At 37.3% G+C, this 12,994-nt stretch overlaps 1 protein-coding gene across 1 annotated transcript; it reads right to left on the reverse strand.

Moving 5' to 3' along the window:
• Nucleotides 1-4,633: 4,633 nt before the first annotated feature.
• Nucleotides 4,634-11,803, reverse strand: LOC142139873 (uncharacterized). Its single transcript, XM_075197732.1, has 3 exons — nt 11,713-11,803; nt 5,715-5,798; nt 4,634-5,244 (listed from the first exon to the last, which is right to left on the reverse strand). The coding sequence occupies exons 1-3, from the start codon at nt 11,801-11,803 to the stop codon at nt 4,634-4,636; spliced, it is 786 nt and encodes a 261-aa protein (XP_075053833.1).
• Between the last annotated feature and the right edge of the window lie 1,191 nt (nt 11,804-12,994).

Genomic DNA, 12,994 nt, shown 5'->3' on the forward strand with positions numbered 1-12,994 from the left:
CCCCCCCCACACACACATCTCCCCAAACCATTTTTAAGCATCAGCTCTATACTGCCTGGGCTGGCTTACACTAAAGCAGTAAAACAGCGCAGGCTATAAATCCTGCCCAGTTTCCCACAGGGAACCCAAGAGCACAGAGTATGCCTATCATGGTGAAATCCAACCCCAGTCTGGTCAGTACAGGAATGGCACAGACTGTTTTCCCTGCACTGTGAGGTATAGGGGCTCTTCCTGGTCTGCCTGGGCTGTGGGTGCCAATGTGAGGGACAAGGGTTCCTAAGACCCCCACATTTTTAAAAATAAGTTCAATAAAAAACAGAAACACTTACAAAACATCTTGTTTCACATATTACTATAAAATAACATCCTCTTTCTCTTCATAGTCCAAAAGGAACTTTTTTCTTTATAAATCAATTGAAATAAAATAAAAAAAAACTATTTTGGATCAGCATACCATACAATTATTGGGATCATTGAATTGTGTCTTATACCAAGGCTAAAATTCAGTTCTGATTTGTTCCTATTAAGATTCACATGAGAATATAATTGATTGATTTTATATCATTACTGGTATATGTACATTTCTGTCTATGTAGCTGCATTTATATATAGAGCTTCCTATTTAGTTTGAATGAGAGCATTTTAATGATATGCTTTTAATATATGGGATTATAAATAAATGTTTTTTGCTTTTATGTGGTGGCTTCTGTTCAAGTTTATATTCATTTCAGTATATCACTATTTGAGGTGCATTCAGCACGGTCATCTCTCTCTCCTATTTCTTTTGTTGTATTTTATGTAATATTGAGATTGCAATATCTCCCTCTTGGTCAGCGGCTTTTGTACCCTATTGGCCTGTATACAGTTATTCATTTATTGAGAATTGGGCTTTAGCACCAGATTTCTGTTTTTTCATAACCTAGTTGTTATTAAAAATTGTATGCTTTCTATTTTAAAGACTAGCACCGCGAAAATTGTTTTAAATTTACCACAGAACTACCACTGCAGTAAATAAATTAGTGACGTCACTAATCATACCAAGTGATGTCAGATAATTGCATTTAATCCAGTTGCATATCATATTTGTCAAGATCTAAATTATTTTATCTGCATTAAACCTGTGTGTAAATAAATATGACATTTCTGTGTGTGGTTTATAGCACACCAAGATACCCAAGTAGACTGTAAACTAACAACTAGAATATAAAAGGTTATCATGTTATTGGCATTTGTTTCCACATTTTTAAGAAAGATAGCAGCTATGTAAGATAACATTACAGAAGTTACAGTAAAGTATTTACATTTATCAAAGAAAGTATACAGAATTACACTCCCTAACATAAGATTCAAACACTACACTCATTTTATAGAGCATAAACCTGATTCCAAATGTGACTTACCAGAGGATAAAAGAAAGAAAATTCATTGTATTTCACATACTGTTTCTAATGCGTTCCGCATTAGAAACAAATTATTTATTTTATTGTATTTAATAACATATGCACAAAGGAATATTTAATAATATGTTGCATTAATTGTGAAGATTTTTAGCACTCTGTGTAATTCTCCCAAAATACAATTTAATAAATATGGGCAATTGGGGAATATCCATATAATAATGTAACATAAAATTTATATATAATAATGTATGGAATTTCCATCTGTCATTGTGTCTATTGATTACGTAGTTTTATTTCAGGGTTTTTTGTGGAAATTAAATAACATCCTTATTAAAATCTAAATGACTTATCATTTGATCACCTCAATGTTTAAAAGTATTCATTTGATTAGCCAATCAAAAGGAGACATAGATTGCATTGATAGTGAAGATATCAAGAAGGAGAGTCCATCAAAGAATTTTAATCCCAATGCAATGCCATCAGTGAGTTACTAGATATTTAGAAACTTCCCCATTGTTGAAATTTGAATCCTTGGTAAGACTGTGGCAGATTTGCAATGTTTCAAGTATCTACAGAATCCAATTCATTTGATAGGAATCCCTAAACTTACAGCAGTGTGGGCGGAATTTTATATCCATTTAATCAAATTACCAGAAATTAAAAATGATATTACAAAAGGTAGGCAAGTGTTCAAAAAATAATCTCATCTATTCATCAAAATCTGTGTGGTTCCATCTTAAATCCAAAAAATGTAACATGCATACACGGTGAGGGCATACACTAAAAATTACTTCTCTCATCTGCCACACGACAAATTTCTTTAACAAACAAGAAAGAGTCAAGAGCTGTTTTTTGCAGCCTCCTACATAGAATCACCAGCCTTGCGCAGACCAGCCTGGGGCTGAATTTCCCTATAGTGCTCGTGGATCTCACCTTTTTACCTGATCTGTAAAAAATTTAACACACCTATTTTTATCACTATTTCTGAAAATGTACCTGTAGTAGATCCCCTCATAGTATGCATAGTCATGTAAGACAAGGAGGATCAAACTAATTATAATATTATAATGTATAAAATTGGTCCTACAAATTCAATGTATCCTATAAAATATCACATTTATAGCTTAAAAATAGTTATACAACTAATGACTGTCACATATGCAGGAAAGCCTTCTCTTTTTATAACCATATTTTAAACAAGCAATTTAGTGGCCAGTGATTTATTGAAATAACAAATAAATTGTGACATAAAGCACATTCCAACATATTAAAACTATTAATCTATTTTGTTTCCCATACACAATACACTATAGAATTGTAGTACATTATAAACATTATATATTTGACAAAAACACTGTAAACCAACATACAGACAAGAATTGAGTCAATAGATAATCAGTGTAGAAACCTACGCTGTAAATTGATATGTTTATATGAGTTTCATGATTCAGTATTGCTTTATCTATGGCCATTGAGTAACAAAAGGAAATAAATCAATACTGTATGAGACATTATAATTTTAATAAACATGTTTTCCATGGATTCTTTCTAGGTATTCTTTTAAGGTATATTCTGCAACATCTATATGCTTTTTACAAATTTAGCATGTTTTGTTAATGTTAAAAACTTAAGCTTTAGTTGCATGTTATAAACCATTCCAAGCTGCAGCTACAGAAAAGCAAATACTAATATTAAAAAATTGGAGGACAAAAAAAATGTAGACATAAATACATAATACACATGAAATACAAATATTCAAAGCCATACATACTATCTTTCTACATCAAAATTACCTGGTTTCATTATGGAAAAGGAGGTATAGGGAAATCTAAAAATTAATTATTATAACCACACTACTCAACATTTTATAATATATATACTGTATGTTGAATTATTAGAGAAAAAAACATCCAAAACTGTATGTCTTTTTATGTGTTTTATATGTTGTATTTATAGTTAAATTTCTTTATTTTTAGCTAAAACTGCAAAATGTTATCATTAATGCACCTTGTCTTATTTTTTAAAGAGAGGTTCACTTCAAGTTGATTTTTTACAAACAGATGTCTATTTTGATATTGAGCTGCTTTACTGCAATTTTAATTTTGTATTACCAGTATTTTTATCCCAAATGGTTAAAGTAAGTCTTTCTAAAACTCAGGGCTAGATTTACTATCAGGCGTGTTTGTAAACCCGCCGACTTTCAGCGGATTTGGCGGCGGTTTAGCCATCGCCGGATTTACTAAGGCTAAACCCGCCGTCCAAACGGCCAAAAATGATGTTTCCAAACCCGCCTCTGTATACATCGCCATGACGGTTTCAACAATGTTCAACATACAAACAGCCGGATTTACTATTAGGGGGTTTATAAAGCCGCCGGAAAACCGCCATTCAATAGACCAAAATGAAAGCGCTGCTTGTGAGCGGCGAGATTGCTCAAACAGTGTGCTGTTTCAGATATTTGGGCAATCAGAACAGAAGGAAAAGGGCCATTTCATGTACAAAGTTTTTTACTTTGGGATTGTATATGTTAAAAGGCCAGTGTCTTGTAATTGCAGTGTTGTTTTGGTTTCTTTTTCTCTTGTGTCTTCCCACCATGCAATTTATTTACTGATTTAGTAGAGGTGTGTTATAGCGTACCTTTGTACTTTGGTAAACTAGGTTCAGGTTACTAGAATAATTGGGTTGTGTGGCTATGTATGCACCTGAAAAGGGGTCTGAAATTATCCTGGCTGGCTGTTTGATACATAATCTAGCAATACATCAACTTACCCCACCGATTATTGCAGTAGACAGTGAAGAAGAAGGGGTCCGTGTCACATGGTGATGTGCAGAGCACAGAGGGCGGAAGGGAGATTAGAGACCGTCTAATTGCAAACTACTTTACGTGTAAGTACATAGTATGAAAAACATTTTTTCCTCAAAAATGTGTTTTATGTGAATGCAATTTTAGTATTTTATTGTAAAATTTTTGTACATTGGAACCTTTAAAAACAGGATAGTGTGTACTCCTCATGTGGTAAATATGAACATCCCTGGAATGTGACAGTCAGAGGTCAATGTTTACGTGAAATTAGTGCATAGTTGTTAAAAAATCAGTATACTCTTGTTTAATGTGCAGAAAAGAAAGACTGACACAATAGAAATTTAACTGCATTTATTGCAGAACACAATAAATAAAAACGTATAATGGTTATAGAAACTTGACAAAACATTAATAAATAACAAACATTGTGCTAGCGATGCCTTTTTGCAGGCATATCGCTATGCTTGGTGGCACTCTCTCCCCTCCCTCGAGCACCTCTCCTTGGAGGAGTACTCTGTAGAGATGTGGTAGGCGTACTAGCGGCACTGGTGGAGGCCGATGAAAAAGGGGCCGGCAAGCGGGCAATCAGTTCCTGCTGGAGTTGGCCTGCCAGCCGGATAACATTGGCATTCCCCTCGCGAATGGAGGAATGCATGGCGTCCACAGACCCAGACATTTGGGCCAGCTGCACATTTGTCTGCTCCAAAGCGCTTGCCAGCCGGTTTATTGCAGCAGGGATTTGGCTCGTGGAGCGGTGTATTCGCCTCAACTGGGCCGCAATTTGTGACATGTGCCCAGTTTGCCTGTCCATGAACAATGTCTGTTGCTGCTGGAATGCGCCAATAGACAGCGCCATTTCTCTGGCTGGGTCCATAGTTTCAGGTGCAGGTTGGTGGTGTGATGGTTCAGCAGGGCCAGGTGAAACTTCCTGGAGGCCAGACACAGGGGCATCCACTGTTACCAGGGTGATGGTCGTTTGATCCTCTGGCTCAGGGGACATTTCCAATGACTCCGCCTGAGGTGGCTGGTATGAAGAGGGCCCTGTGTATGAAAAATGACGGTAAGTATATAGTAGATAATAAGTTTGTATATTGCATTCTGAACACTGGATAGGAAAGAATATTCTTTAGCAACTACAGATTCTTTCAAAATGTTTGCATTCCTGATTTCTAGTCCTATGCTACCTGCTTACGGATGCACTTATTATCCTTTTAATACCCATTATCATTTGGACTGTGTAGTACATGCTGGGTTATTTTGACTAAACTACATGCTATAAAAAGTGGAGATGTTGCCTATAGCAACCAATCAGATTTTAGCTGTCATTTTGTTGAATGCAATAAATAAAGTAAAGGTATATTCTGATGGGTTACTATAGGCAACATATCAGTTTAGTAAAATGTAGCCCAAACTTCTCATTGCAAACAATAAAAAAAAAAAAAATTGACAGCAACATTTGCACAGAAAAACAATTAACTCCATTATTTCTCTCCTAAACAGAAATCACGCACCTGCTTGCTCGTCTGTGCCCGAATCTCTCGCTGAAGGTGTAGGTGTAGGTCTGGCACTGGGACTGAACTGCTGTCCTGGCGAATCTGGATGTATTAGAAAAAGCATACAATGTATTTCCATAAAAAACAATTTCCAAATATACTGTTTTTAAACCTTTACAAACTATTAGAGTCAAAAATACACTTTGAAAAACAATCAAAAAAAAAATAACAAATAAGAAAAAACGTTTGCACAGAGATAAGAGGTTTTAAAAAGAGAAAAGCAGTTTTAAAAAGAAAAAAGGAGTTTTAAAAAGAAAAAAGCAGTTTTAAAAAGAAAAAAGGAGTTTTAAAAAGAAAAAAGCAGTTTTAAAAAGAAAAAAGCAGTTTTAAAAAGAAAAAAGGAGTTTTAAAAAGAAAAAAACATTTAAAATACTGTTAGGGTAAAAAAACCAAATAACTCACCAACTACTTGGACAAAAGAGGGCGAATCGGTGTCCTGCACATTTATGCCCTCTACAATTTCAGCCGGCATTATCTGGCGCAGCTCCTCTTTGTACGTGGTGTACTCCATACGAAGTGGGGGGCCACCACCCGTGCACCTTGTCGACCTCCTTTCCTGGGCCATCTTCTCTTTAAGCCTCCTCTTAATATCAGAGAAGCGCTTGCGGCAGTGTGCCACTGTCCGCTTCAGTGGGCCCACCGCGTTCACGGCCTCACAGACTCTCCCCCACAGTTGGTGACGCCGCCTTAGAGGAGTCCGGGCTGCCAGGTTCCCTAGGATGACCTCGTAGCAGGGAATGATGTTGTGCACCAACACACAATTCTCATCATGTGAGAAGCGCACATTCCTCCCTGTCTTGGTCTTCCTGCCCTGTCCTGTCTCCTCAACCTCTCCCTCTCCCTCCTCTGACCCCTCAACCTCCATCTCCCTCTCCTCAGCCTGTTCTCCCCTCCTATCTCTGGACATTTTTACCCAGAAGACAGAAAAACACAAAACACTGAAGGACTTACAAACACAAAGAACAAACTACACTACCTACAGACACACTCTCCACACAGTCACACACAAGTAACACAGACAAAGGACAAGTCAAATACAAAAAATACAAGACAGAAAATAAATGAGAAAATAAATGTACAAAACAGGAAAAAACCACAGGACTACTCACACTTCAATCAGATATCGCTCCACCAATCCACCAAACTCCAACTCTCACCAACTCTCAGCAAACCACTACCCTCCAAACTCCTCTCACAAAACTCCTCTAAACCCTATCAGAGAAAAAAGTGTCAGGCCAGTGGTTTATATAGGGCTTGTGATGTCAAATCTCCTGAGTTTGAAAATAGCCAATAGTAACAGGCCAGGAGACAGGTGTAATTTTCAAAAAAACCGCCTTTACACAAAAGCGCCGTCATTTAAAGCAAAAGCGCCATGTTCTATTCAAAGCCGCCGGCGGCTTTGAGCATTACATCCCGCCGTTACATCGCCGGCGGCTTCAAATTGAAGCTGAAATGCGCCCATTAGTAAATCCGGCTGTTTGCAATGCAAACACGCCGGAAAACCGCCGCGATGCATGGCGGTTTGAAGCCGCCATGCATCACGCCTGATAGTAAATCTAGCCCTCAGTTTCCATAGAAAATAAATTAATTAAATGGACATTGTGCCAATGCCCTAAGAGATAACCAGCACCAGTGCTTTAGCCTTGGTTTGTTAACACTAAAGCAGGGGGGCAAGCTAGTATGGAGTTCACCTGCAAAAATGACAATCAGCACAAGATTTTATCAGAATGGTCTGGTCATATTATAATAGGGAGATCCACGGTGTGTGGCCCCCCTAACAAGTCCTAGCCAGCATGGATGTTGGGCTCACGAAAACAGTGCAGACCCCCGTAGGGCAAACCAGCCCTGTGCAGACATGCACTCGGGCTCCTCATTAAGTATGTTTGTGGAACTGCAAGTCCCATCAAGCTTGGCAGCCACTAACTGTTTGGCATGCTGACACATGTAGAACTACAAGTACCAGTGTGCCCATGGCTGCCAATTGCTGCTAGAGTATGCCAGGAGCTATTGGAAAAATGTATTGTATGTTTGCCAGATAAAAGGAGGATAGGCAGTGGGCACAGAATAAAAAAGGGGAAGGGTGGGGGTATAAAGGATCAGGCAGAAGTAAGTCACAAAACAAGTTTCCATAATCAGCTAAGAGGTGCCAAAACTCTGTTGACAATTACAATGGGATAATAGTGCTATAAGGTAGACGTCTGTCAACACGGTTGCAGAAAATCGGGGAGGGAAATAAAGAAAGGTCAGGGTTGGTTGTAAGTTGGAGTCACCTTGTCAAAGGTGTCACTAGGTGCAGAACATTAAAGACCATAAAAGGCTATTATGGAGAAATGGCCTGAAGAATTAATAATGCCAGTAATGTGATCCATTTTTTAAATGTGCCATAGTCTGTTTATTAGGGAGGGCAGCATTTTGTGGTACTTAAAGTGCCTTATTAATTTTTCTGTGTATTAATTAGCTCTCGGAAGAGGATGTGGAAGGAGAGAGTAAGACAGCAGAACTGGAAATCATATTTTGGTGATCCTACAGATTAATGAGTGAATCTCAATTCCCCAATTTCTAAAATTCAATCTTTTTCTATAAATCACTCTTTTCCATGCCCTGTAGATTTACTGAGCTCTTTCTCCAAAATATTTCTCCAGAACAAAAAGTGAATGCAATAATACAGGTCAGTTCTCACCAGTGACTTCTAAATAGGCAATATAACCTTCTTAATCCTGCTTCTGACATTTTAAAGCCAAGTGCTCTATGAGCCTTTCCCAGCTGTGTTACTACACGTTTGCTAATTTTCATGTCATTTAAAGTTCCTACAGTATGTTTCTTTCCTCTGTTGTTTTAACAGCACATAATCACTCATTATGTATTATGCATCTGAATTCTGGTTTTCTATATGTATTATCTTACATTGTGAATTATTACATTTAAAAAAACAGATTTTGGTTCACTCCTCTTTTTTTCTTTCAATAATTACACATTTAATGCTCTATTTCAAGTGTATCAATCCTGTTCCAAAGCTTCGTGTCATCTGCTAAAACATATAACTTTACTTGCAGACCATAAGTAATAACATTTATGAAAACATGGAAAAAAATGAGTACCAGAACTTATCCATGAGGAACTCCACTTGCTATGTTCCATCCCTCTTAGCTCACTCTATGGGGGGTATTCAATTGACGGCGGGATTGCCAAAAATCCAGCGCTCAAAGAATATTACCATTAATACGGTAATTACTCGCTGGATTTCAGCTCGCAGCTCCCTGAGCTGTGAGCTGAAATTCAGCGAGTAAATTACCGTATTAACGGAATTTACGCGCAGGATTACTGTATTAACGGTAATATTCTTTGAGCGTGGGATTTTCGGCAATCCCGCCGTCAATTGAATACCCCCCTATATCTCCTGTCTTTCAGCCAACCTTTTATTGATTTCACCATCATATACAGAATCATTTATTTTGTGATTCAGTATCAAATGTCTTGCTAAACTCTAAATAAAAATGATCCAGTAATCCAACCTCTCTAGTTTTCCATTCCCTATTACTATTTCAGAAATGTACTTGCTCCAAGAGAAGGATTACACTACATTACTTACACTGTTTATTCGAAGTAGTCGACTCTCAACTAGTCTTAATTTCAGTCTTTATATTTTTTTTCTACCCATTCATTTCTTTATTGATACAATGTAAAAATAACAAACTCTAAAAGCAAAAGTGAACAATTGAGATTATAATTAAATGACAAAACCTTTAGGTAGGAGACAATAATTGGAATTCTTATTGTAACCATTTTTGTGTTTTGTTGTACTTAAAATAGAGCCATGCAGTTCATATTATACAACAATTTTAGAGAAACCATCAGTCTAACAGATGTCCATCACAGTTTTATTATCTTGGCTAGAGAAGGAAAATGGAAGTATGAAAAGTGAAACAATTTGAAAATGTGATAAATAGCTTTGAAAGCTTAATATATGCCATTGAGAGAAAACTGTCAGACAAAATGTTGATAGTTTCCTTTACTGATTCAAAGTTCATCCTTTTATGTATAATTTATGTGTCATTGTCTAATAAGATAAAATCAGATTTATATGGCAGCTTTAAAATGTAATTTTTAGTGGTGCCAAACAGACATAATGGCAGCAATGATGATTTATGACAAAATTGAAAAAAATAAGAGACAGAAAGCATTTTTTTTAAAAAAATATATATGTACTTTAAAGAAAAATACAATGCTATTTTGATTGATAAAGTCATACCAGTGATTTGAGAGAAAACTTTCAGTACAATAGGTATAATAAACATGAACAGATAAAGAGCTCAACAATGTTGTCTACCAGGTACCTTGCTTACCAACTTACATGACAAGAGTCGAAATAGTATAGAACTAAGTGAATTGCAACTCAAGACCTTACTCCACAAAATGGGTCCAGAGTCTGTATTTTGTGTAAGTATTGAAGCAAGAAGTAAAAAAAGATTCTAGCATTTCTAATAATAGTCTCCAGAGGCTATTACAAGAAGTTATAAAAAAAATCCTTAGACTTTTGCCAGGTAATGAAGTGATCATAAGCTGATGTGCAACAACGGCTAACCAGTATGTGATATGAAATTATCATCATTTATTTATTTATATAGCGCCATCAATTCTGCAGCACCAATTAATGTTAGCAGCCAATTAACCTCCAAGTATATTTTTGGCGTCTGGGAGGATACACAAGATAACACGTAAGAACATACAAACTCCACACAGATAATGCACTAGTTAAGAATCATATTCATGACCCCAGTGCTGTGAAACATAAATGTTGACCAGCGAACCACCGTGCTGCCCCCAATGAATGTAAACTAACAACAGTAGTGAATAAAGTCAATGCTGAGAGTCCACAAATCTAGCCCGAAATTGATGGAGGCCATAAACTTCCTCCAAAAAACCTCAGATGGGAAATGCAAAATAACTGCAAATGCTGTGTAATGCTCACTGTTTATAAATGGTTATTGTGAATAAAGTGACAAATTTACAATATTCAATTTTATGGGGGGCAAAAGAGATAGATATGAGTCGAGGATGACGCCCAGGAAGCAGAGCTGGGGGGCAGAGGTGTTGCTAACAGTGATAGAGAGGTCAAGTTGGGAGGAGAATCTAGAAGAAAGGAAGACAATGAATTCAGTTTTAGAAATGTTAATCTTGAGAAAGCATGAGGACATCCAGGAGTAGATGACAGAGAGAGTCAGATAGGTGAGAGAGGAGGGTGGAGGAAATATCAGGACAAGAACTGTATAGTTGAATGTTCTCAGTGTAAAGGTGATACTGAAGACTGAAGGAAGAGATGAGAGCACCCAGGGTGGTAGTATAGAGTGAATAAAGTAGAGCGCTGAGAACAGATCCCGGACTCCTACAGGGAGGGGTATGATATGTAAGAAAAAACAGACGTAAATACAGGTAGCATGCAGGCATAAAGTATTCTTTTTGCTGCTGCATTTAATGATTCCCTCTATTCTATCTCACATTATAGCAGCAATCCGATAAAGAAAAAGTAAAAGAAACATCTGGTCAATTAGGCTTTGTGCATGACCTAGAGGTATGCTAGTCACCTCATTTGGGGTGAGGCACATTGAACTGTTTGTTAATGACTTCTTAAAATGCATAGGGGGTCTAACATACTTCTCATTAAACATAGTTAGAAAAAAACAGGAATAAAAATAGAAATGGGCATATCACACTCACATACTTTGTTGCCTGGGATAGTGAGAAACTCAGTTTGGCACAATTTTAAAATTTCATTCACTTTTCAGAATGCGATGATTAATCATAAAATGGCAAGACAGTCACTTGAGCCGAAAGCACTTAAACAAATACGTGTGAGCTCACATACTCTAAACACTTACCTGCAAGGTTTTAGATCTTTACTGTGTTTCCAGGATAGCCAATGGGATAGGTCAGGGAAGTGGTTAGGGTTAATGCATACAAGTCCTCTTCGGCTGTTGTTCTGCCTCAGTTTTTACTTCACAGAATCTGTAGGACCTGCTGAGTCTATGAGAGGAAGGATTTGCATCCATCTTTCGCTGTGTTATTTGTTTTTTTGCATTTTATGTCTGACTTTCTTGCTTATATAACCCAGCCTACTAATTAGGCAATTTTTTTATAGTAGGATTGGTGGTGAAGACACCTTAATGCCGGCTCAAGCTTTATTTTTCGTTTTAGAGGTCCCCAATGCACAAGACAAAATTGAGGGTTCTACATCCTGCTTGTTTTTATTAGGGGTTGAAATAAACACACAGCAGATTGTTGTCATCTTCCCCTTGATAAAATGCATAGAATGGAGGAAGACATTCTCTTCATTCATGGAGCCCCTAATGCCTCTTTGCGCAAAACTCAATCTTTGTTAGGTTTTTTTAATTTTGCTTATACGGTCATTCCCCTGGGCTTGGTTTTCTGTAGAACACTGCAAAGGGCCACTACAGGCCTCATAAGGCCTCATGCTTTGGTTAGGTTATCCAAGGAAAGCAGATCTGATCTCCATGCTTGGTCGCATTTACTGAGAGAATTTAATGGAATGCATATGTGGTACGGCCAGCCCATATCCAGCTTGCAGCTAGATTTGCGTCAGTCTGGCCTGGTGTCCAACCTTCTGGTTTTGGAACATTTCTCCACCATTGTGGCCATTGAACTCTGGGCCTTGAGATTGCGCAGGCATCACATCATATTTTGGTGCAATAATATGGGTGTTTTTCAATCGATCAGCAAGCTGAGTGCATCGTCCCTGCCCACTATTGCGCTGATAAGACACCTTTTTTGTGCTGTCTGGAGTGCGACATCTCCTTTACTGTGAGGCAAATCCCTGCGGTTGATAATGGTATAGCAGATGCTTTATCAGGATTTCAGTGGTGGCGCTTGTTCAAGTTAACTAATTGGATGAAGGTGGTAATCAATAATTTCTGTACACAAATATCGGTTGCAATGTGATCAATATGCAACCTAATCATTATCTTAGCAACATGTAAATAAGTTTAATCTATTTCTTACGGTTAATATAAAATATAACGTGGTGAAGAATGTAATTAATATTTCCAACATGTTTATTACATTGGTCTCATTCAATCGCATGAGAATGTTTCCAGAAGTATTTAGGAAGTGTTCACACATTTCGAACACTAGCCATAACTAATATTACTTTCAAACACCAAATAGCAACTCCAGTGATGCCATAAAAGAACCAGTTCATACAGGAGCCTGAGGAAGGAGACCTA

The sequence above is a fragment of the Mixophyes fleayi genome, chromosome 2 (genome assembly GCF_038048845.1).
Source record: "Mixophyes fleayi isolate aMixFle1 chromosome 2, aMixFle1.hap1, whole genome shotgun sequence".
In the NCBI taxonomy this organism is placed as follows: Eukaryota; Metazoa; Chordata; class Amphibia; order Anura; family Limnodynastidae; genus Mixophyes; species Mixophyes fleayi.